A 22,869-nucleotide genomic window follows, 5' to 3' on the forward strand; every position below is an offset into this window, starting at 1 on the left:
TGCTCGTAATAAACAATTCACTGGCAGGCTAAACTTCACTCTCTCACTGTTGAAGAACTGCTACATCACAACGAGCACGTGCGATGCTCTTTACTTGAAAGCTTGATCGTGGGGTCATTATGCTTATTACTCGAATAGGAATTCAGTAAGAATGTAGATATTGAAGTGCCCTTGAAAAGAATTCAGAAGAACTGGTCAGTCAACGTTCTCAGACTTCAAGACTACACATGAGGGTATGACGAACGCAGGCCTCCAGGTGCTGATCTGGTGATGGTCTGGGCCTCTTCACGCACCCGAGTTCGACATCAATACCGCAAATTCAACGAAAGCTTCACAATCTTGTTTTGGAATATCTCCTATGCCAGGTATAAAGTCCTAGACGTGGCCAATGTTCTAAGGCCATTTTCTTGACTACATTTCCCAGAATAGACACCAACTTAACACATCATACAGGCAGGCCTGATTTCACACACTTTCCAGTTAAACATACCGAGTTACATAACAGCAATATCAGATATCATGGCAGTCGCACATCCGGCCATCGCTATTCGTGTCGCTGTTGATCCACGCGCCCAAGGACCTCCTGCTGATGAATACGATACTGATGATGAGTCGTATCGCAGCGAAGTCAGCGATGAAGATATTAGAGACAAACCAGAAGACGATAGTGACGTGGAAGGTACAGGGGTCGACGAAGATGAGCACTTGGATGACAGCGACGTTGACAGCAGTGACTATGAACGAGCTTCAGACGATGGGACATCTGAGAGCGATAGCGAACCTGAAGACGGCGGTTTGCCACACCATAAGTCAGCTAGCAATGTTCAGATACCGCCTGTTGGCTACCCTCAACAAGCTTCCGTGGTTCCAGAAGCACTGAGGCCAGGACCGAATGGCCATGATTCGCGGGTAATGCCTCCGCAGCATCGCCAAGATTCTGGTTCAAAGCCTCCAGTGCATCCATATACGCCTTCTGAATTACGACAAGCAGATCGGCGCCAGGATATCCCTATCCAACACCAGCACTTCCAAGACGTTGCTCCGTTTCCTCCGCAACCTGTGCAACCCTCCCGAACAAGTCTGCCGTTATGGCAGCAGCCCTACCAGCGTTCAATACAAGAGGAGGAAGCGGAAGACGGATATGAAGAATATATGGAAGAAGCAGAAGAGGAGGTAGAAGGCACCGACGACTATGACAATCCAGAGCGGGGACCGATTGTTCAAAGACAGTCATACGAGTCAGCAGGACGTCAAATCCAGATGCCTTCTCAAGATCAGGTAATGGAGCGTCAACGTCAAGAGCAAATCAGAGCTGCACTGGCAAAGAAGGCTTCAGACGAGCGAATGACGCAAGAACAGGAAGCGGCCAAAGCCGCGGCGGAAGAAGCGCATTATCAAGCACAGCGACGCCAGATACAAGCTCAAAGACAAGAAATCGACAGGAAACGCCAAGAGAACATGCAAGCTGCCATGCAACAGAGACATCTAGCGCAGCAACAAGCGCAGGAAGAGCAAGACGAGGAAGACGAGCTCGCAGCACAGCAAGAAGCTGCAGAAGCTGCGGCCCACGAGACTGCTCAGAGAAAGTTCGAATATGAACAACGTCAACAAGCACTTCAGATGCAACGAGCGCAGCAGAAGCATGCGGATGATGAACTCGCCGCCAGGGAAGAGGCAGATTGGGCTGATCAGGAAGCTGCAAAGGCCGAGGCACAGCAGCGGGCCTTCCAACAGCAGCAACAGTGGCAAGAACAACAAAAAGCCCAAGACGATGAAGAGTATCAGGCGCAACAGCAGGCACAGCACCAACAGCAACAGTTGCGAGAACAACAAAAAGCCCAGGAAGTTGCAGATAAAGCTGCTCGAAAGCAAGCAGCAGACGAAGCTCGCCAGTTTGCAAAGCAAGAAAAAGAAGCGAAGAAGGCGGAGGAGAAGGCAATAAAAGATGAAAAGAAAGCGCAAGAGAAGGAGCGCAAGGATGAAAAGAAAGCGGAAGAGAAGGAGCGAAAGGATGAACAGAAAGAGGCTGATCGAGAGGAACGTGAGACTCGTCGAGTGGAAGAGCAGGAGGCCAAACGCGAACGAAAGGCCGAGGAGGACGAACGGCGGAAAGAACAGCGCGAGATGGACCGTGAAGCCCAGAAGGCTAAGCGGGCGAATGATATAGAGATGAAAAGGGCACGGGCAGAGGAGATGCGGGAACGTAAGGCCGAGGATGCCGTTCAACGACAACAGCAACAGGAAATCGATAGAGAAGCCCGCAAGACTCAAAGAGAACTCGATGCGGCCGAAAAGACTCAACGAGCTCAGGAGCAAGCCGAACTCAGAGCAGAAGAAGCATCTCAACGTATTGAGGAACGCTCCATGACACAAGAGGCCAGAAAGGCGGAGCGAGAAGCCCAGAGGCAGATGCATTTGGCTGAAAAGCAAAGCACGATGGAAGAAAAGGCTGCTCAAGCTACCCATAGTATGGCAGAGCATGCCATGGAGCAAGAAGCAAAGCGTGCCGAGCGGGAAATTGAGGTCCAAAGACGCCAGGCCGAACTAGAAGATAAGAAGGCTCGACGAGCCACTGAAGCTGAGGAGAAAAGATTGAGAAAGGAGAGCGAAGACGAAGAGCGAGCGCACAAGAAGACCGCTGATCAGGAAAAGAAGACTCACCAACAAGAGGAGAGGCAGTGTATGCAGGAAGAGGAGGACGAGCGGCGGATGGAGGCTGGTAATGCTGCGGGGAGACCGCAAGCCGATGGAAACAGGGCAGCTGGAGGGCATGATGAAACCCAAGGACATCATGATCAACAACGTGGCAGTCATTCGGACGAAGATCATGACCACCAACAGGGTAGACACTCAGATACGCAGCATGGCGACCCTAGTGGTCCTAATCACCGAGGCGGAAATCATCAAGATCACGCAAGACAACCTGGACAACAGGGTCAACAAGACGGTCGCCATTGGGACGGTAACCATGGCCACCAACAGGGAAGATACCCAGATACACGACATGGCGATTCTAGAGGTCATGGTTACCCGGGCGGAAATTATCCGGATCACGCCGAAGAAGGTCATGGTAACGGACTACGTCAAGAAAGACACCCATATATGCAGCGCGGCGATCCTAGAGATCGTGATCACCAAGGTGAGAATCACATGGATCCCGCCAGTCATAGACGTGGTGATGAACTACACCTGGGTCTGCACGGCGTACCAGGACCAAGGCAACACGCACAGGCGGGGCGAGAAGCGCAGGAGGCAAACTTGGAGGCTGCGCAGAGCCCTACCAGCCCCAACGCTCAAGGCAAAGGCATCAGCAACGGAAACGGCGCGAATGCGAACGGTGCCAAGCAGAAACCTGTGATGAATCGAGACTTGGTCTTGCAGGGAAGAAAGGACAGGAAAGAGGCAAAGAGGTTGAATAAGGCTGCGGGGAATGACGCCAATTCTCAACAAGAGAGCGCAGGTGAACCGGTTAAGGAAGGCACAAACGACACAGAAGAAAATGCTGCTAAACAACCCGCGCGTACGGAGGCTGAGATAAAGGAAGCGCGGGAGGAGAGGAAGAAAGCGAATCAAGTCAAGAAAGCAGCGAAGAAAGAAGCTAACGCCCAGAAAGAAGCTGCTGCCTCGGGTACCAAACATGACGATACGACTAAAGATCAGAAGAGCGCAGATGGTCCAGCCAAGGGAAAGCAGAGCGCAGAAGACAGCGCAAAGACTAATCAGAAGATTGCCAACCACACGATCACCAACAAGACGGTCAACAACCAGACAATCACCAATCAGACGATTACCAACCGAACGATCAACAACGAACATGTTACGAACGCCAAGACCGACAAAGGACCCTCGAAGAGAGATATCATCGCAAAGAAGAGGACCGAACGAAAGGCTAAGAAAGAGAAGGACGCTGATCATAAGGATTCTGAACACAAGGATTCTGAAAACAAGGGTTCTGAACGCAAGGATGCTGAACATGAGGACGCTGAACTTAAGGAGAGTAAGAACGGTGGAGCGAAGTCAGACAGTACAGACGCAGACTCCAAAGCCGCCAACAAGAAGGAGGCGGATGCAAAGAAGAAAGCCGAAGCGAAGGAAGCAGCCTCGAAACTGAAACCAGTGCACAAGGCTGAGAAAGCTGATGAGAAGAGCGAAAACAAGAGGGGTGAGAAGGTTGGTAAGGAAGTTGTTCCATTTACCAACATGCATGCCGATAAGTCTGGGGACCCAAGTGCTGCGAAAGCTAAGAAAGAGGCTCAGAAAGCGGAAGAGGCCCGGGAGAAGCTCGAAGCTAAACGACTCGCATCTGAGAAGAAGGCCCAAGACAAGGAGAAGTCGAAACTGAAGTCTCTCGTAAAGCATGAGTCCTCTGATACCAAGAAAGCAGCCGAGGCAGAGAAGCAAAGACTGAAGCTCGTAGCCAAAGAAGCGGCCAAAGACAAGAAGCCCGGAGCTAAGCATCTCGCAATCGACAACAGGCCACATGAGGAGGAGCAGAAGTTCGATCACAAATCCAGCGCGAGTGAATTCCGTTCGCATGAAAGCCATACACAGAGCTCTGAACATCGACACATTGGCTTATTCAGATCGAGTGCGAAACTCGAGGCCACCGATACCAAAGCGGCCGAGAAGGCGGAGCAACGGAGGCTGAAGACAGCAGCCGAAGAAGCCGCAAAGGGACAGAAGCTGATAATGCAAGCCGAAGCGAAGGAACAGAAGCTCATAGTCACAACGCTGGCCACCACTAAACAAGGAGCCGCCGCACGAAGAGCGGAAGAAAAGGAAGAGGAACGTAAGCGGAGGAGAGAAGCCCGGCTGATGATTGAGCAGCCGAATCAGGAGCAGAGTTTGGTCAAGTTAGGAAAGAGAGAGCATGACCAGCCGAAACAAGAGCAAAGTCTCGTCTTATTTGGAAAGAAGGGCCATGATCAGCCGAAGCAAGAGCAAAGTCTAGTCAAATACGAAAAGAAAGCGCAAGATGAAGCCGCCAAGAAAGAGCGGAAGGCAAAGGAAGAGGAAGAGAAACGCAAGAAGAAGGAGGACGCCCGCGCTCAAGCAGAGCGTCGGAAAGGAGAGCAGGCGAAGCTTAAAGAAGAAAAAGAGAAGCTTCAAGCCGAGAAGAAAGAGAAAGACAAAGCTGAAAAGGCAGAGAAGGATAGACTAGCAGCAATCCAGAAGGAAGAGAAGAAGAAGCTTAAAGCTGTGGAGGACGAGAAGGTCGAAGCTTTAAAGAAACAGCACAAACAAAAGGAAGAAGAAGAGAAACGCCAGAAAAAAGAGGATGATGAGTTCAGCAGAGCTCAACATCTGGCAGACCAAGCGAAAGGTGTAGCCGCAAAGGAACAGAAGAATGAGAAAGAAAAGGAAGAGAAGCGCAAGAAGAAGGAAGACGACGACTTCGAGGCAGCACTTCGAAAGGAAGAAAATAGAAAAGCCAAAGGGACACAAATCGAGAAGGCTAACCTGGAGAGGAAAGAGAAGGAGAAGCGTGCAGCAGCCGACGCAGCTCGCCGGAAAGCAGAACAAGAGAGGACTAAAGCTGAGCAGCAAAGGAAAGAGAAAGCTGCAAAGTCAGAGTTGGTGAATGACGCCGCATTCAGGGAAAAACTTGATAAACAGCATGGAAAGTGGGAGGCGAAGAGGAACGCTGCGAAGAGTGCTCCGAAACCAGCGGCCGCGTCCAGGCCTACAGGTCCAGGGAATGCTGCTCCAGCTAGGAAGCCTGCTCCAGCTAGAAACGCTGCTCCTGCCAGAAAGCGGAGGTAGATGGTATATCAAGAGTGTTCGGTAGATGCTGTAGCGACGATGTATTGGTCGTATGTAAATTCGTCCACGATGTAGCGCGCGTCTTTCTATCCTCCGAACCTCCATGTGTAAAGTACTCCACGCCTAAGCCACACTCCCACCAACTCTTACAACTCCCCAATGCTACTCACACCCCTCCAAACTCTTCTTATACTCCTCCCACAACTCCTCAACCCCCTTCCCACAACATCCCTTCCACAACACCTCCCCATCATACTTCTTCTCCCTCATCCCATCATTCAACCTCCTAACAACATCCTCCCCATGCTCCTTCTCCAACCACTCCAGAAAATAGCCCGTCCGCTCATACCCAGCATCCCACTCACAATCCCCATGCCTCTTCCAATGCGGCGGCGCAAACCCCGCCTTCAACCTCACCCAATCCGCGACTCCCTCCGTTAACCCCGTCGGTGCACTCCCAAACCCACTATGCTGCCAGCAATGCACCATTTCATGCACGAGTACACCCAGTATCTCTTCTTTCTGCCGCGACTCGGGCACGTGCGAGATGTAAGACGTGTTTAGGTGGATTTCCTTGTGGTCGTCGTCGAGATCGAGACCTGTTGTGTATGCGACTCCGTCCATTTCGCGGAGGACAAGGGTTACGGAACGCGTGCCTGGGATGCATGTTTTGGGGAGCCCGCTGTAGAGGTGTGTGAGGACTGTTGCGACGGCGTGTTCGAGCGCGTGCGACGCGTGTGTGAGGCGCAGGAAGGCGCGGGTGCCATTGGAGGAGAGGTCGCGCAGTTCGAGGCGGAGTAAGGGTTTTCGCGTTGGGGTTACGGCGTCGGTGACGAGTGGGAGTTGGGTTGCGGGATCGGCGAGCGTGGTTGCGTTGGTAGTGGTTGTGTTGAAGGGGTGGGTTGGGGGTAATGCGGAGGATTGCGGGGCGGGCGGGGTGGAGGACGTTGGGGTGGTTGATGACATGGTCTGGTATTGCTTTGGTGTCTTCATTGATTATTGCAGTGGAAGACATGAAGGGGTTTATTTTTATAGAGGAAGAGCTGGAGGGTTGTTGCTGCCTAGAGGTGGTGCTATGGTACGCAAGAGCACTGGTCCTCGGCGAACGATAAGATGCCGAGCCATGGTAACGGCAAGGCCTTATTCTTCTGATACCAAACACTTCGTCTAGATGTCCTGACCTTCTATCTTTCTTCGAATCTAGTCTATCGTCTAGTCGTAGTCATCGTTGTCGTAGATCTGCAAGTACGCATGGTGTGCCCGCGCGGACTCCAGTCTATCGCTTATTCCCATCATATGAGTCTATGCATCTTCTCACGAACTTTTGAACACCTCTGGGAAGATCTTCCGTAGCTCCTGTAAGCTCCTGATCTGGTACTTGCTGGCCGGCTGAGCGGGTGCGGGATCTTTCTCGTCAAGTAGATGCGCGGTCTTCCACCCACGTGCCTCTGCTGCCTTGCAGTTGATGTACGAGTCGTCTGTATCAATACATTAGTAGGCCACAATAATATGAGATTTTATGAGCACTCACCGACGAAGTAGCACTTCTCATTCGACTTGATACCAGCCTCTGCCATCGCCTTGTCATACATCTCCACATGTGGTTTGCAGTAGAACTTGTCCGAGCTGTAGTCGCAGAAAGTGATACCCTCGAACAGATCATCAATCTGCAGAAGCTTGACGACGCGCTTGCCATGGGTGATATACGCATTCGTGAAGAGCCACAAGCGGCACTTGCTGGTGTCGATGTCCTCGATCAGCTTGCGCAGTTCGGGGTTGGGCTTGATGACATCTTCCAGTGGTAACGCGTCGTCGACTTTGCTGTTGTACTCCAGTGCATTGACTTTGTGGTGTCGGACGAGCCCTTCAATCGCGAGACCATACTCGCGGTAATAGCGGTAGTGGAGTTCATTGGCGTCTTCTTGTGACAAGCTGAGGTGATTCTGGAAGAATTGATCGATCAGCTCAGCCATCATGCGGTGGATGTCAAGGCTCTTGGGATAGAGGCAGTTGTCAATGTCGAAGAAGAAGACTGGTTTCTCGTTCTCGTCGATCTCGGCGCTGTTGTTTGCTGTTGAGTCATGCTGAGGTTGTGACCGGTACTCCATGGTCTCTGGCGGTGCTGCTGTGTTGAACGACATGGTTTCGGCTCTTTTGGTACTATACAAACACTCGAGATGATGATTGATCTTGGATATCGCAAAGGCGGGATATGGGTTGTCTGGGTAAGTGGCGCTGGAAGATTCCAAAGGTTGTCTGCTTAGTGTAAGTTTCGAGTTATGACGCATATGATATAGTGTTGGCGTCATACCTTGTCGCAGTATCACAGACCAAAAGAAAGCCAATCTTCAATGTTCTTCTCGAATGGATGCGACTGCTGCATTCACAGTTGTAGAAGGCGTGATGGGTACATGGAGAAGTCACCATCCCCTTCGGGCCTAGTGCTGGCGCTGGCGCGTGCACCTGCTGAAAACCAAAACGCGCCGTGGCTCCGACATTCATTGCCCACTCGCTGGCGTGTTGCTCTCCATACACTCATTCCCCTTCATCATCTTCTCACCCCGCGCAGCTGCGGGTTTCGCCTGTATTTGTATAATCGCCAGTCTTGCGCTCGCTTGTTGGTGCTCAGTACTAAAGTCAGTTCGCGTCTGTTGTGATGGCAGCGCCAATCGCTTCCATGTCGACAGCCGCAGTGCCGTCGCATCTGAACGGTGCCAGTGCAGTGTCTGCAGAGGTGCTTCGCGAGGCCGAGTTCCTCCAGAAGATTTTGCAGATACGCGACCAAGTGCTTGCTAGCCAACACCCGCGTATTCATCTTCCACCCAAAGTAATTGAACAGGTTGCACCGCGTCTTCCGCAGACTGCCTCTAGCAGACCCACCACCAACGGCACACCCAACGGATCTTCATCGCAACTATTTCCTCCGCGTCCAGCATCTTCAGCACGCCCTCCTACGTCTCCTATACCCCCTACACAACGACCCTACTCGGCCAAGTCTTCCTCTTCGAGCATCGATCCCATCTTGCTCACAAAATCCGAACACCTGGTCAAGGCGGAACAGCAGCTCAAGCGGCAGCAGATAGAACGCGCACTGAAGGACCAGTTCGATAAAAAGGGCCGTGGCAACGATGCAGACGAGCGAGAAGCTCTCATCGACGTCGAGCAGTGTTTGATCAAGGCCCACCAACTGGTCCCGCCTGTATCTGGCTTACCGTCTGCGACTAACAACAGCGACGACGTTGAGTCATTTGACGAAAACTCGTACTACTCTAGCAAGGCGAACAGTTGGTCCTCAGAGGATGTTGATCACGCTGACCACACGCATGCTGATGCAGCTCCACTGACATCACAGGCGCAGCCTACAGCTCAGCAAGTGAATGTCCACTCTCGCCCAGCCGAGCCCACTGTGATCGACCTCGACGAAGAGGCCTATGAGCCGGCCGATGACATAGAAATCTATGAGCCTGAGCCTGCACAGCTGCACGAGGAAGGCGAGGAAGAGGAAGACTACTCTCCACCTCCAGCCGAGATTGGTCCAAGCGAGCCCTTGAGAGGTCGGCAGCGCAACCGCCATGGCGGCACGAACGGGTATGATACCATAAGATTCCTCTTCTTCTCACTTCCGTTTTCTTCTCGCGCATTGAGTCAAAGATCTGCTTTGCGACAGCTTCGTCCATCCAGATTGGGGCATGACCCTGACTTTGGTAGCGAGCGTCGCTGTATTATGGCTCACCATCTCTGCTGCCTTGAGATCAGTCATAGCTGTCCTTGCATCTCTCTATTCCGTTTCCCTGTCTTCCTTCTCTTCTCCTTCCTGTAATCATGCTAACGTTTCGCAGATCACGCCGTCAAAGTCCGACCGGTCCAGCAGCACCAGTTCACAACCCTCGCAAGCGGAGACGGGAAGAGAAACGCGAGCGCGACGAGAAAAAGCGTCAGCAACAGGCCAACAAACGCGTCATCAACTCGCCAGAACCGTACATCAAGGAAGAGCCGCAGTCACCACCCCCTTTCACAGCTTATCCCGACTCACAACCGAGTAAGCGTCGTGCGCTACAGCCTCATCCCGACGAAATAGAGCTTGTTTCTGCACAAGGCAGCCCCAGAACACAGCCTGTCTACTACCGCGATCCGGAACCCATGGCACGATCTTACCGAGAGTACGACGAGCCCTTGTCCCCGACTGTCATACGCACGCCGCAGCGGAAATCGTTGCGCGACGAACAGGACCTTAGGCGGGTCGCAAGCCTGCAATATGCTCGACGCCCCTACTCGCCAGGTGGTGTCAACGAGATGTACGCAGCGCCCGAGCCTCGACAGATTCGCGCAGCATCGCATGCATTCGTCGAACGCGCCGAAGCGCCCGTTTTCCGCGAAGCCTCAGCCCGCCCATCAGCCGCACCCAGATACGTACGCGAACGTTCGCGATCACCTATACATGAATACATGCCCTCTCAGCCGCTCATGGCTCCACCGCCACGCAGAATTGTGGTGGATCAGTATGGACAAAAGTACTATGCGGCACCAGTGGATGCGCGAGAGTCGATGGCACCACCTAGCAGGCGAGTGGAGGTTGAGCCATACTACGAGCGGGCTGTGACGCGGGAGCCCACGATGCGTGCACCGGCACGACCAGAAATGTACGAAGAAGACGCTGTTCAGAGAATGCCCCCGCCTCCTCGACGTTATGTTGAGGCCTCTGAACCTGAAATGATTGAGAGCCCGTATAGGCAAAGAGAACCCTCTCGCCGACCTGTAGAGGTGGAATATCGCGCTGCGCCACAGTACGAGGAGATGGGTCCGCCACGAGAGTATGCTTCAGCGCGATCGTACAGTATGCGGCCAGAAGTCGTTCGTCGAGAAGTGCCGGAAGGCTACGTCCGACACGAGAGCATCCAGCCGTCCGCTGTTCGTGCCTCACAGCCTCGATTCCGTGAGGTCAGTGTGATGCAGGAGCCTTTCGATGAGCGTCGTTATGTTGGCGCACCTCAGAGCAGGCGGTATGTTGAAGAAGGACCCATGGAGGTTGCTTCGGAGCCGTTTGTGGGCGAGCCGCGTCGCACGTACATGCGCTATTAGCATGGTGGAAGTGTAGCTGTAGGATACTTTGGTTAGTGTTTGAGACAAAGAGAGAGTTAGTCTTGTAGAGAGTTGTAATAGTCTGTAGCATTGACTAGGCACTGTTGACCCAGTGTATTCACTTCATGCAATTCGATAGTATCAGAACATCAGAAGCGACAAAAATGTGCAGTCCAGTGACTCGATGCAGCGGTGTCTCAGTGCCGCATCCGCGCAGGACGCCTCTCGGCTGTGGTGCCGACTAGAGGGTGAGATTTGCCTGATTGAGTCTGGCGAGCGGGCAGCCGTCATCGCACTGCAGGGGAGACGTAACCACGCTCTGGGCTCTGATACCAAGAGATGTGCAGAGGCAAGCTCTCGAGGAAGTGTTTGGGCGATTTCGTCACACGGACTGTTTCTCCCGCAACGGAGCCTGTTTGATGCGTGTGGGGAGGGTTGCGTGGAGGGCGATGAGCGACGACGGGGAGGTGTATTCTAGACTTCTATTCTTACTCGGACATGGCATGACAGATGGTGTAATAGCCAGCCTTGTCGAAGCGTCAGCTATGCTCGTTTAGCGATAGGCCCGTGGGCGCTTGCGACCACCACACGACGCAGCACACTCGCTGCATACAGCGCAGCACGCATTGCCTGAGGCGACAGCGCACGACACACGACCAGAAGCAAAAAGCAGCGCAGGTGCAGATTCAAGGGACCAATCTCGCGGGCGTGTGGTGAGTGCGAAGGGGTGAATGGCTTCTTTTTCGAGTTGCACCATGAGAGACCCACTAGGCAGCCCCTCGGCCAATCAGCGGCGCGCACCGCCTCGCTCGACAGCTGCTTCCCTCTCCGGTCTTCCAAGGTTCCTCGTCCACCTTCTCTCCTCCCACCACCTCCCGCCCGCCAACACCTAGGGCGTCTCCTCACCCACCATGCACAAACTATCAAACTTCCCGGCACAGGCCCGCCACGGCTGGGAGAAAATGGCCCCGTCGACGGCCTTCTCCTTCTCGCGGTCCAACCACGAAATGCCCGTCTCCGCCCCGATCAAGCGTCCCTCGACGGCCACGTCCGCCCCGCCCGTCATCGCGCCCGGCTCCCAGGTCAACATGTCCTTCAACGTGCCCTTTTCCTCGAACCTCGCCGGCCCCGACCCAGACGACATCATGTGGGCGAGCCCGGGGGCAAAGGCGCGCTGGACCCATCCGGAAGGCACGGCAGACCAGACGCCCACCCACAAGCTGCCCGTCCACGCCCAGAACGTCGACAACCTGCGGAACCTGTGCAGAGAAGTGAGCGAGCAGACCGATGGACGCGTCTCGGCCAACGTGACGTCGGCCGAGTCCAAGCCGCTGCCCGGCCTGCAGCGGGGCCCGCTGCGGGCGCTCGTCACCAACGTGTGCCTGTCGGGCGAGCTCGAGATCGTCAACTCGATGCGCTGCCGCATCCTCAACTCGACGCCCATCTCTCTGGTAGGCTGCGAATGCTGCGCACTCCGCCTGTAGGCCACATGCTGACGTCTTGGCACAGCGATCGTCTTTTGTCGATATTGACTCGCAGCTCATCATCGACCCGCCCACACAGAACGTCAGAGGCGCCGTGCTCAACCAGCTCGACCTCATCTCCAAGGCCACCAAGGCCGACATCTTCCTGCTCATGCCCAAGCAGCCCGACATCGAGACGGCCAGCTTCCATGGCAACATCGACACGGGCATGGACCCGCGCCTGCGCTGTGCCATCTATGGCGACCTCGAGACCATGGAGCACGCGAAGACGCGTGTGCTGATTATGATCGACCAGATCGTGAGTTCTCAGCGCCCCACAGATGCCCGCTAGCGCACCATGCTAATTCGATGCCGTCACAGCTCAAGCGAACCGTCGATACCATGAAGCTCGAGCTCACCATGCATACGCTGATATGCGGACGCGGGCGCAAGAACATCAAGATGATCGAGTCTGCCACGGGCACCGCCATCTATTTTCCCCCGCCCTTCCCTCGCCTGTTCGGATACACGCCGGCCGGTGCTCAGCGAAGGCCTGATGACCTAGTATACATTACGGGTGAGAACTCGGAGAATATACTGCGCGCCAAGCAGCGTCTGCACGATCTAGTCATGTCCACCAAGGTCTTTGTGAAGCCTGTCATGGTCACTGATACCAAGCTCGATGCCATCTTGCTCGAGCGTCTGGACAAGGTGCGCAAGATCATCGAGAACAACGGCTCGTACATCCTACTGCCCCCTCTTGGTGTTCAGCGTGGTGTTGTGCGTGTTCAGGGCACTGACGTCTTGCATGTCGAGCGAACTGTGCGCGAACTGATGCAGCTTGTAAGTTCGGCATATTCTTCATCTTGGATCTATACTAACAATCCCCAGGCCGGTCAATTCTACAGTGCCTCGTGGTTCATTACCCACCCCGACCCCACACAGCGCCCACCCACACCTGCCGACGTTCGCGCCATGCTCTCCGATATCTGCATCAACTCTGGCGCTGAAGTCAGCTTCGAGAAGCTCAACTTCCACATCTATGGATCCGACGATGCTGTCAGAGCTGCACTAATGGTCATCAGCAACATCCCATTCGTGAAGAAGTCGCAGTACAACATGAGCGTCAAAATTGAGCTGGCCAATGAGCACAAAGAGTTCGTCAGTGGTAAGAAGAACGGCAAGATCAACAAGATCATGAGCCACAGCAGTGTGCAGATCGTCTTCGATGGCTTCAACGAGTACAACTTCTACATCGTAGTCCGTGGTGCCCAGTATGAGGCTACAAAGAACGGTCTAGACCTTGTCGAACAGGAGATGCCTGCTTCCATCTCCTTCCATGTCCCTGATCAGTACCACAAGCGCATTATCGGTATCGGTGGTCAGCACATCCAGCGCATCATGAAGAAGTACTCTGTCTTCGTCAAGTTCTCCAACGCCATGGACCGTGGCGGCTTTGGTAAGGAGGAAGATGACATCAAGGTCGACAACGTCATCTGTCGCACCCCTGCGCGTAATGCTCAGAACCTCGACTTGGTCAAGCAAGAGATCATGGACATGGTTGAGAAGGCCGACGCCGAATTTGTGTCCGAGACCATCAACATCAACCGTCTGTACCATCGGGAGCTTATTGCTCGTCTAGACAAGATCGATGAGCTAGAGAAGAAGTTCAACTGCAAGATTACATTCCCTAGCACCGAGGAAGCCAGCGACATTGTTACAGTGTCCGGACCTGAGTATCAGGTACCTTTTGCAGTTGACGAGTTCTTGGGCATGGTTCCAGAATCCCATGATCTCGCCTTCCCATCTACCACGGAACTCAGCGAGCACATCCGCTCAGCCGAGTTCAAGGCTGAAATACTTGACAAGCTCAAGACTCAGCACGAGGTCGATGCCCAGCTTCAGCAAGCGCAGACTGAAACTGTCGACGGTAAAGAAGAGACGATTGAAGCCTTCCACATTGTCTTCACCAGAAACAATGCCGGTGGACTCAAGGATGCCATCGATTTCTTGCTTAACCACCTAGTCATGCATGGTCTTGACACTAACACTGTTCGTGGGGCTCTTCCACGTCCCAAGTCGGACTCTTTCGAAGACTCTCTGCCGTTCTTTGAGTCCAAGCTGCTCCAGCGCGCAGAGCCCGCTGTCGACAGTACCGACTCACCTACCCGCTCTCACTTTGGTGATGATGAGCCTCGTGGTATGCTCGACCGCCTCCGCAAGCCAGGCAGCATGTCGTCCTTCACGTCCATTTTCAACGGACGTAAAAACAACAACTCACCAGGATCCCTTTTCAAGCACGCTTCGAGCAATGCTTCCAAGGCATCCCTTGCCAGTCTGGAATCCACCGGTAGCTACCGCAACCCGTGGAACGACAGCGGCATCAACCTCGCGGACGACGAGCACCACAACAACGGCTGGCCCATGCCAGCACCTCGTTTTGAGTCCAAGTTTCCTTTTGGTTCCTCTTCGGCGGCGCCTGGGGACGTGACCCCTAGGTACGACCCGCGGGGCTCCGTGGACAGCGGGCGCCCCAGTACTTCTCATTCTGCATCTGGATACCCGGCCCCTATTGGGCCTCCTCGTTAAGTGATACACCAATCTCGAACCATTTATTTGATACCACTACTGTAACCGGCCTTTAACGACGAATACCCCGCTACGCGTTCATTGTCTCTTGTACGTGTGCGACGACAAAAGAATTATACCCCCTCCTACTCTACGGCGAAATATCCCACGTCAAAAGCCTAGCCTGGCTGGTTGTTGTTGTTGTTGCTGTTTGCGTTTTCTGTATTACGCTTGTCTTTTTGCTTGTTTACGGGCGTTTTCTCCCTTTTGCTTTGCTTTTGCTGAATGATTCCCCAAATTACGGCGCAAAAAGAATATATACCAATTTGCTGCTTTTGTGGATTTGTTGCGTTTTTGTTCGTTCGTTCGTTTGTGCGCTCACCACTGCTGTGAGATGAGAAGGAGGAAGGGATATACGATGGGATGATGATACCCCCCCGCCGCCGGCACTGCCTGCCAGCCGGCCGTCGTGAGACGGGCACGACTGGTGGGCTAACGATATGGTGTATGGGTAGAACATTTGGGTCTTTTGGTATAAAACACAGGGGGTTGAGGTGTGCTGGCTCAGTGTAACGAGCGTATTTCCTCCTATTTGCTCTCTCTTTTCTCTCCACTCTCCTTGTTGAAGAACATGGGCATGCTGGAGATGGGAGGATACATGATAGATGAACGAAAGGCACATTTACACCCCTTCATATTTGACCTCGTTTCGTGTAATGTGATATTCATATTCCGCTGGAGGTGAGCATGCTTCACCCATGCAACATCAACATTCATTCTCCCAACAACGAGCATGCGCATGAACATTGGAAAAAAAAACTATCCACGCATTCTTCGAAGAAAAGACAGGTGGCAAGGTCGATGAGAGATGGCTCAATGTGAGGAAACAGGCACAACGAGTTTCAGAGGTAAGCTGATGGGATGTCCAGCAAGCCCAGGTACAGTCCCGCTACTTTTAACATCATAGCGATGTAGTAGCCGAGAGAGACTCATGAGGCGATGTTTCCAACCGCATGATCACATTTGCTATATGAGCATGGTGTGGTATAGCTGTTGATGACGTAAGGGTCCCATGAACTACATGACAACTCTCCGCTGTTCGAGGAGAATTAGGCATAATACACGATGCGCAATGCACAATACACAATCAGACATTCTTGAGTGTTTTTCTTGGTCACTTGGACCGATTTGGATGGTATCTAAGGTACAAAGCCTTCTGTAGTGAAACTATCAACTATCCTCGTCTTCGTCCGTCACTGAGTAGTGTTTCCGCCATCATACGTCGAGCTATAGGTAGCATCGTGTGATACAGTACATTTCCGACAAACAGATAAAATAGTACACGTCCAAGTCATACTACGCACTACTTGTTGAGCTCCTTCAGAGGATCAAAACTATTCTACCGCTTGGTCTTCTTCTTGGCAGCGACGACCTTGAAGTTGCTCGAGTCGAGAGGTTGCTGCGCCTGTTGTTGCTGGACGGTGCTGGCGCCGCCCTTCTTGGCGACCTCTGACCAGCCACTACCTGCGGCCTTGTTCCCGGCAGGAGAAGCAGTGTTGCGTTCGTCGATGATGCCCTTGTCGGCAAGCTTGCGGCGGCGGAGGAACTCTTCAGCGAAGTGGCGCGAGTCGAGCGTGTTAGAGGCGGAGTGTACGGATTCTGTGATCAGCTCGGCGTCGGCTGGGAAACTGAGGAGAGAGGAGACAAAGTCCTCGGCTATTGAGAGTTAGTGTGCTGTACGAAGCATTGTTATAACGGGTACTTACCATTGATACCCTTATTGAGGTCATGACGGAGCTCGTCGACAGCCCACTTTCGGAACTCCTCTTCAGCGTTAAGCTTTCCAGATTGTCCTCCCATCGTGGCACTACGCGTAACAGCGGGCTTCTTGGCAAGCGAGGGTACAATGGTTGAGCTAGCGGAGCGAACGGCGGCAGGCACAGGAGTGGTAGTGCCTCCTGGTGTCTTCACCTTACCACTTGCACCAACAGTGGTCCATGCAGTGCTGCCAGCAGGCATAGCAGCAGCCAGCACAGGGGTGCTCTTGCTTGCCAAGTCAGCATATCGCTTACCACCCGATGCAGCTGGAGCGGCGGCACCGAAGGCGTTCGCAGCTGCAACAGCCTGTGCAGTAGCTCGTTGCTTTCGAGCTTCCTCTTCCTTCTGGATCTGCTGTAGGGTCTTCTTGGAACTAGCTGTTGGCTGTGCGGCGACCTTGGTGGCAGCAGGCTTTGTCCAAACAGATGCGTTGGTCGCACTGGGCGTTACAGGTGACGCACCGCTCGCCCAGGTCGAGCTTGAAGGCAGGCCAGGTTGGACTGCGGGTGACTGGTTCTGAGCTTGCATCTCCTTCTCAAAGGCCTCGCGGCGAGCTGCTGCTGCGGCAGCCTCGCGCTCTGCAGCCTTCTTGGCTTCCATCTCTTGGATCTCCCTCAATGAGGGTCCACGAGATGCGTCAACAGGTTCCTTCGCCCAAGGCGCAATGGATACACTGGGAGTGTCGGCAGCGGGAGTTGCCGCACCAGAACGGGACTCGGTGTTGAGGTTTTCAGCAACGATGGGCTTCCTCTGAGCAGCTGGGGCGGGAAGTGGAGACTGCGATGGCGGAGGCGGGAACGGGAAGATGGCGGGCTCGACCTTGTTCCATGCGGCTGCCGGTTGAGGGGAATGCTTCGCGGAAGCAGCTTTCTGAACCTGTTCAGTAAGTGACAGGGTCTCTTGACCAGCAGCATGTCCCTCGTTGTGATGCTCGGCTTGATGATCTTGTGCTTCGCGTTCCTCGGGAGAGGCAGGCTCGGATTGTTCCTGCGATTGCTGGGCAGATGAACCCGAAGGCTTTCCAATAACACCTTCTGGTGGAGGAGCTGCCTTGGATGATTGTTCCATGTCCGTTTGGACTCGCAAGTCGTTGAATTCCGCGAAACGGTCGGCAAAGTTGCGGGCCTGTTGCATATCTTCAGGGCCACCGGGGCGAATCGCGGCGTCATGCTCAGCTTGCTCACGCTTGAGTCGAGCACGGTCCCCAATCACAGAAGCCATGTATTGTGCATGCGCATCAGAATCTTGCTGCTGTCCGAAGGCAAATGGAGGCTGGTTGTTGCGTCCGAGGTTGAGACGGTCCATCATGCCGGGCATGTCTTGCTCTCTCCTGTTGTTCATCATGTCCATACCGGGGCCGATAGGACCCAGACCGGGGACAGGACCGGGACCAGATCTGAAAGTGTTGTCCATAAGCCCTGGAACAGACGCTCCTACCGTGGTGCCATGGGTAGGCGATGGCTGATATCCACCTGGAGATGTGATACTGCCGAAGCTTGGTTGGCTATGTAGGCTCTGCGCGCTAGAGTGGTGGTTGAGTTGATTGGGCAAGACTCCTCCCATCTGAACCTGACGAGCAAGCGCTTGTTGCTGCTGAGCCAGGTGCTCTTTCTGGCGAGCCATGAGATACTGCTCCTCTTGCTTTCTGCGCTCGAGGGCATTCTGTTGTTCGGCAGTAAGGGTGGTCCCAAAGCTTGGAAAACTATTCGCGAAAGGAGGCTGAGCGCCTGGAGCGGTAGCAGTACTAGGGCCAGCACCTGCCCAAGAATTGCCTGGCTGAGACGTTGCAGGGCCATGCGGAATACCGATCTGAGGGACCAGGAAGGGCTCGCGGGAGTTACCGATTCGCCGGATGAGCTGGGCCAGGGGTTCATAATCGGGCTCTTCAGCCTTCTTCACCAGCAGCTCAGGCGAGAAGAAGCCGGCCTTGTACCAGTCGTGCATCTCCAGGCCGGAGAACGGTCCTTGAACGTTGCCGGAAGGGTCGCGATAGATCCACCTCATCCTGTCGGGCATAACCATCATCCGCTGCTGAGGCACAGGTGGTTGACTAGAAGCTGGGCTTCCAACGCCTGGGGTCGATGGCTGTGCGGTCCTAGTCGGGTTAAGAGCGGCCATAGAGAGTGAAGTGGTAGCCATATTCGGAGGCTGTCCGGACGAGGTATGGTCGTCATGGTGGGCATTGGAGAAATCTTCAAACAAATTGCGGTTTGCGCGGAACGGGCTTTCAGTGTCACGCGCTGGTGCCTGTCCACCAAACGCGTTCCTGCCAAAGGTACCTGTCATGCTATGTTGCCGGTCACCATGCGAGGAGTTGTCGTCAGCGTGCGCTCTGTTCGGGTCATTGGATCGCATCTGCTCTTGCATCGAGGGCGGGAACAGAGAGCCAAGTCTACTGGAACGGCCGACTGTGGCATGACCGAACAGCGAGCTGCTTCCCAGACCAGCCAGAGAGGGCGACTGAGCCTCGCCAACATTTCCGAAAGCGCTGTCAAAGCCACCCAAGCCACCGCGTTCGCGAGTCGGAGTGCCCATAGTGTGGTGCCCAGTAGGCCAGGCTGCAGACCCTCCTAGACCGGGCAGGCCACCGAGCCCGGGCAGAGTCGGAAATCCCCGAGCGGGACCAACACTGGAGGTTTGACTGCGGTCACTAGCTGCGGTTTCAAATGGTGCAGACACTTTGCCCAGACCTCCGAGCCCACCAAACGCGTTGTGAATGCTCGAGTGAACAGACTGGTCGATATGGAAGCTACTCATACCGGGGAAGTGTGCATTTTGGTCGCCGGAATCGTCCGAGTCGTCATTGTGCTGATCTCGTGCGTGGTGTGGGCTCTGGTATGGATTCGTGTCCGTCGGGCTCATTGGCTCGTTGCCTCGTTGGGGCGACTGATCCGTGAAGTTATTCCTGTTGTACATGTCGCGAAGACCAGTGTCGGCAGTCGTCATCCCAAATGCGGATAATCCAGAATCGTCGCGGTGGTCGGGGCGGTGGGGCGTTGCGAAATTGCCGAAGCCTTGTGGCCGGGGCGGGCTAACGTCTTCGCCGCGCAACGCAGCACTGCCAGTTGGGTGGTCGTCTTCGGGGAACGGATCTGTGTCGTTACTCATTGGCCTGTTGGTGCGAGATTCCATCCACGAACCGCCTGCCTTTGAGGACTCTGCCTCGCTTAGCCTGCCCAAGTTGCTCATGGAAGCTTTCTCTTTCGGCCCGTTCCCGAAGTCCTCAATGCTCGGCTTGCCCATCAATCCCTTAAATCGACTTTCACCACGCAGACTTCCGTAGCCGGGCTTTTTCTCTGACTGCGGCGCTGCAAAGCTTCCAAAAGCGCCAAACCCACCACCAGGAGTCGCGGACCAGGGCGAGGTACCACCGCCTGGGCTGAAGGGCGCGGTAGTTGTGCGCTTTGCAGAGCCAAATGCACCAGCGCCGTCGGCCCCACCTTTTTCTTTTTCACGCTCCTCACCGGGGCGACCTTCTACAGGTTCCTTATAGTCTGTCCGACGGCGTACCAGAGCGGGCGGCGGTGTGACGGCGCTGCCTTCTTCGCGCGCGAATCGTGAGGTGGCAGGCGACGAGGGGAACGGATACGCGTCGCTGGTATCGCGGCGGCGGGTGCCTGGGCGCGCGCTCGTGGGCGAGGAGATTCCGTAGGGCGTGCCTGGGCCTTGCGACACAGACGTCTTCCGCAGCGAAAGGCCTTCCTTGGGGGTGCCGTCTTTGTTCTGCGTGGGTGGTTTGAGCGGCGAGTTGACAGACGAATGGAAGATCTAAGCGAAGAAGCGCGCGTTAGTGTATGCCAGGAAGGTGCGCTGGGGTGGGTTCCTACTTCTCTCTCATCGTCGGTCATGTCGGTCAGGCTGAGTGGCAATACACTACCATCTCTGTCCCAGCACTGGTCGACCCCGCTCGGCGCCTCCCTCTCCCGGCCATGGTCGTCTTTGCGGCCCCAGGAAGCACTCGAAGCACCATTCGTAGCATGAGGCTCCCATCCACCCATGTACAAACTAGACAGTCCATCGTTGAGGTCGCTCGACGCTTGCTGTATCCGGAACAGCTGCGTCAGTTGATCCCGCGAGTAGCGACCCTCGAATGAGCTGCCATTGCGGCCAGGCTGTGCGTGGGGCGGGACATATACGCCGGCGCTGGTTGACGAGTTCTGTGGCGCGGCAGGGTCTCGCGAGGATGAGTGGTTCGTTGAGCCGGAGAGGCTTGTCGCGTGTGAAGGTCGGCGGAATGTTTGCGTGGCACCGTTGGTACGTCGAGCCCTGGCATTCGGGATTAGTGGGGGAGCCATGATGGTAACGAAGGATGTAATAAATGAGGAAAAATTATTATATGTCGTGCCTAGCGATTTGACGTAACAATGTGCCGTATGTAGCGCGGGAGTGGTGTTCACATGGGGTGCAGTAGGGCAGACTTACCAGTCAGCGCCGGAGTCGGGACGCGCTGGATTCGCACTGTTTCCTGCAGCTGCCGAAGCAAAAGAAGTAGGCGCCATTGTGTGGTGGTGTCGTAGTGGTTGCGGAAGCGGCTATGAGACGAAAGCGTGGTGTCGAGGCCAAAAGATTTAGTGTGGGGATTGTGGCAGGCGAGTGGTGGAGGCAGGTGCAGTCGAGATGATGTCAGGCTTGCAGCGGTTTGGTGCTAGGTGCGTCGGGTAGTATTGGCACAGTTCGTCGTGGCGTAGTTCGGGTGGGAGATGTAGTCGTATTGCGGCGACAGAAGAAGAGCTTCAACCATCGGCCAACATTTGAGGTTGGCTGGAGCCGAGATGGGCGCACGTGACCTCGTCGTATTATGGGGACTGGGTTTTTCTTCTTCGTTCCCGCCACAACGCGTCCACGCGTCGCGCCTGCCGAATCTAATGGACTAATGACGTCTTATTCGGATATCGCATCCATGTCTACGTGTGATTACTCCCACAGTGCCTTCATGTTCTTCGATCTCCAAATCTCCAAATCAACCTGCTGCAAACACGGCAGGCACGCCTCGATCCACATACCCAAGACATGCCCTTGTGAGGAAGGGGAAGGTGCGATGTGTCATCTCGCTCCGTCGCATCGGCCTGGCACTCGCCGCGGCATTCTCCAAGGCCGGCTTCATCAGCCTTGACAACTACCCATAACGACTCGTTCCCCGACTGTTTGCTGTTCTTCTCGCTAAGGAGCGTTTCGCATCATTGCCGCCCTCCATGCAGTCGGCATCTCCTCTTCAACTTTGGAACGAGATTCTCTGCTATCTCATCCCAAAGTTCGGTTCTTCCATTCCATCCATGGTACTGCGATGACACAGAGCGAGACGAGCCACTCATGACTGCCGAAATACATAACCACCACATACGCAAAAGGTACTCCTCATCAAATGAGAGAGATCGTAATCCTTAGACTCTCTGCTATCTCTTCGTCCTTATCTGACATATTTGGACCTCTGCATTGCAGCTTCCATTTGGCTTCCAACCGTATTGCTGGAGTCCGTTCCGTCGACTCGCATCACCAGAGGAATATGGTTTGCTCTCTTTCCGATAAGCGAGGTGTTTGCTCGGACTCTGCTCGTACACCATAGTGACACCAAAACGCCAATCACTGCTGACCTTGTGTCATACAGGCCTGCTACGGCCGGAGAATCGCCTTGCCAGCGACAACTTTTGTGCTGGCCTCACCTGGATTCCTAGTGACTGCATTGCGTTATGTGCCTCCAACCATCCGTAGATGACTAGTTGACGGACAGCTCGCGACCGTCACAGGTACCTTGACCCAGCTAGCGGCACATTTGCTTTACTACAAAGATAGCTATGCAGCCCGGCCAGGTTTCGGGATTTCTTTCGCCTTCTATGTAACACAAAAGGTCGTCAAACAACTCACCTCACATCATTGCGCCTCAGTCACCTGCCTTTCCAAAGGGCCACCGATATACACCGTAAACTCCCAAACAGAACCGTACACACAAAGTAGCCCGAATCATTGCCAACAAAAGCTGCGTCGAAACAGCGCTCAAAGCTGCCTTCCGTGGCCGAAGGACAGTGACTGGGTTTAGATGGCTGGATTAATGGGCTTTCCTGCTCGGGGTTTCCGTCCAAACCAATCCTACGAAGAATCATATAGTAGCGACAGCGGCAGTTTTAGACGGGACCCACGCGATCAACGGAGGAGGTTTGCAGACTTCCAAAGACAAGCATAT

General features: G+C 54.4%; 6 protein-coding genes across 6 annotated transcripts; 3 read left to right on the forward strand and 3 right to left on the reverse strand.

The window, feature by feature from the left end:
- Positions 1–519: 519 nt before the first annotated feature.
- Positions 520–5,763, forward strand: J4E93_003496 (uncharacterized protein; the record flags this gene model as incomplete). Its single annotated transcript, XM_049341432.1, is given in 3 exon segments — positions 520–2,719; positions 2,736–3,139; positions 3,232–5,763. The coding sequence occupies 3 exon segments, from the start codon at positions 520–522 to the stop codon at positions 5,761–5,763; spliced, it is 5,136 nt and encodes a 1,711-aa protein (XP_049200937.1).
- Positions 5,764–5,925: 162 nt separating this feature from the next.
- On the reverse strand, positions 5,926–6,729 carry J4E93_003497 (uncharacterized protein; the record flags this gene model as incomplete). Its single annotated transcript, XM_049341433.1, has 1 exon — positions 5,926–6,729. The coding sequence occupies one exon, from the start codon at positions 6,727–6,729 to the stop codon at positions 5,926–5,928; it is 804 nt and encodes a 267-aa protein (XP_049200938.1).
- A 348-nt stretch (positions 6,730–7,077) lies between these two features.
- Positions 7,078–7,904, reverse strand: J4E93_003498 (uncharacterized protein; the record flags this gene model as incomplete). Its single annotated transcript, XM_049341434.1, has 2 exons — positions 7,078–7,241; positions 7,295–7,904. 2 exons carry the CDS (start codon positions 7,902–7,904, stop codon positions 7,078–7,080), a joined length of 774 nt encoding a protein of 257 aa, XP_049200939.1.
- Positions 7,905–8,440: 536 nt separating this feature from the next.
- On the forward strand, positions 8,441–10,842 carry J4E93_003499 (uncharacterized protein; the record flags this gene model as incomplete). The annotated part of the gene is made up of 2 exons (XM_049341435.1): positions 8,441–9,351; positions 9,603–10,842. 2 exons carry the CDS (start codon positions 8,441–8,443, stop codon positions 10,840–10,842), a joined length of 2,151 nt encoding a protein of 716 aa, XP_049200940.1.
- Positions 10,843–11,753: 911 nt separating this feature from the next.
- On the forward strand, positions 11,754–14,894 carry J4E93_003500 (uncharacterized protein; the record flags this gene model as incomplete). The annotated part of the gene is made up of 4 exons (XM_049341436.1): positions 11,754–12,293; positions 12,352–12,624; positions 12,687–13,148; positions 13,197–14,894. 4 exons carry the CDS (start codon positions 11,754–11,756, stop codon positions 14,892–14,894), a joined length of 2,973 nt encoding a protein of 990 aa, XP_049200941.1.
- Positions 14,895–16,272: 1,378 nt separating this feature from the next.
- J4E93_003501 (uncharacterized protein) lies at positions 16,273–21,190 on the reverse strand (the record flags this gene model as incomplete). Its single annotated transcript, XM_049341437.1, has 4 exons — positions 16,273–16,589; positions 16,640–20,459; positions 20,519–20,957; positions 21,114–21,190. 4 exons carry the CDS (start codon positions 21,188–21,190, stop codon positions 16,273–16,275), a joined length of 4,653 nt encoding a protein of 1,550 aa, XP_049200942.1.
- Between the last annotated feature and the right edge of the window lie 1,679 nt (positions 21,191–22,869).

This window comes from Alternaria ventricosa (assembly GCF_023758065.1).
Source record: "Alternaria ventricosa strain BMP 2768 chromosome Unknown scaffold_5, whole genome shotgun sequence".
NCBI classification, from domain to species: Eukaryota; Fungi; Ascomycota; class Dothideomycetes; order Pleosporales; family Pleosporaceae; genus Alternaria; species Alternaria ventricosa.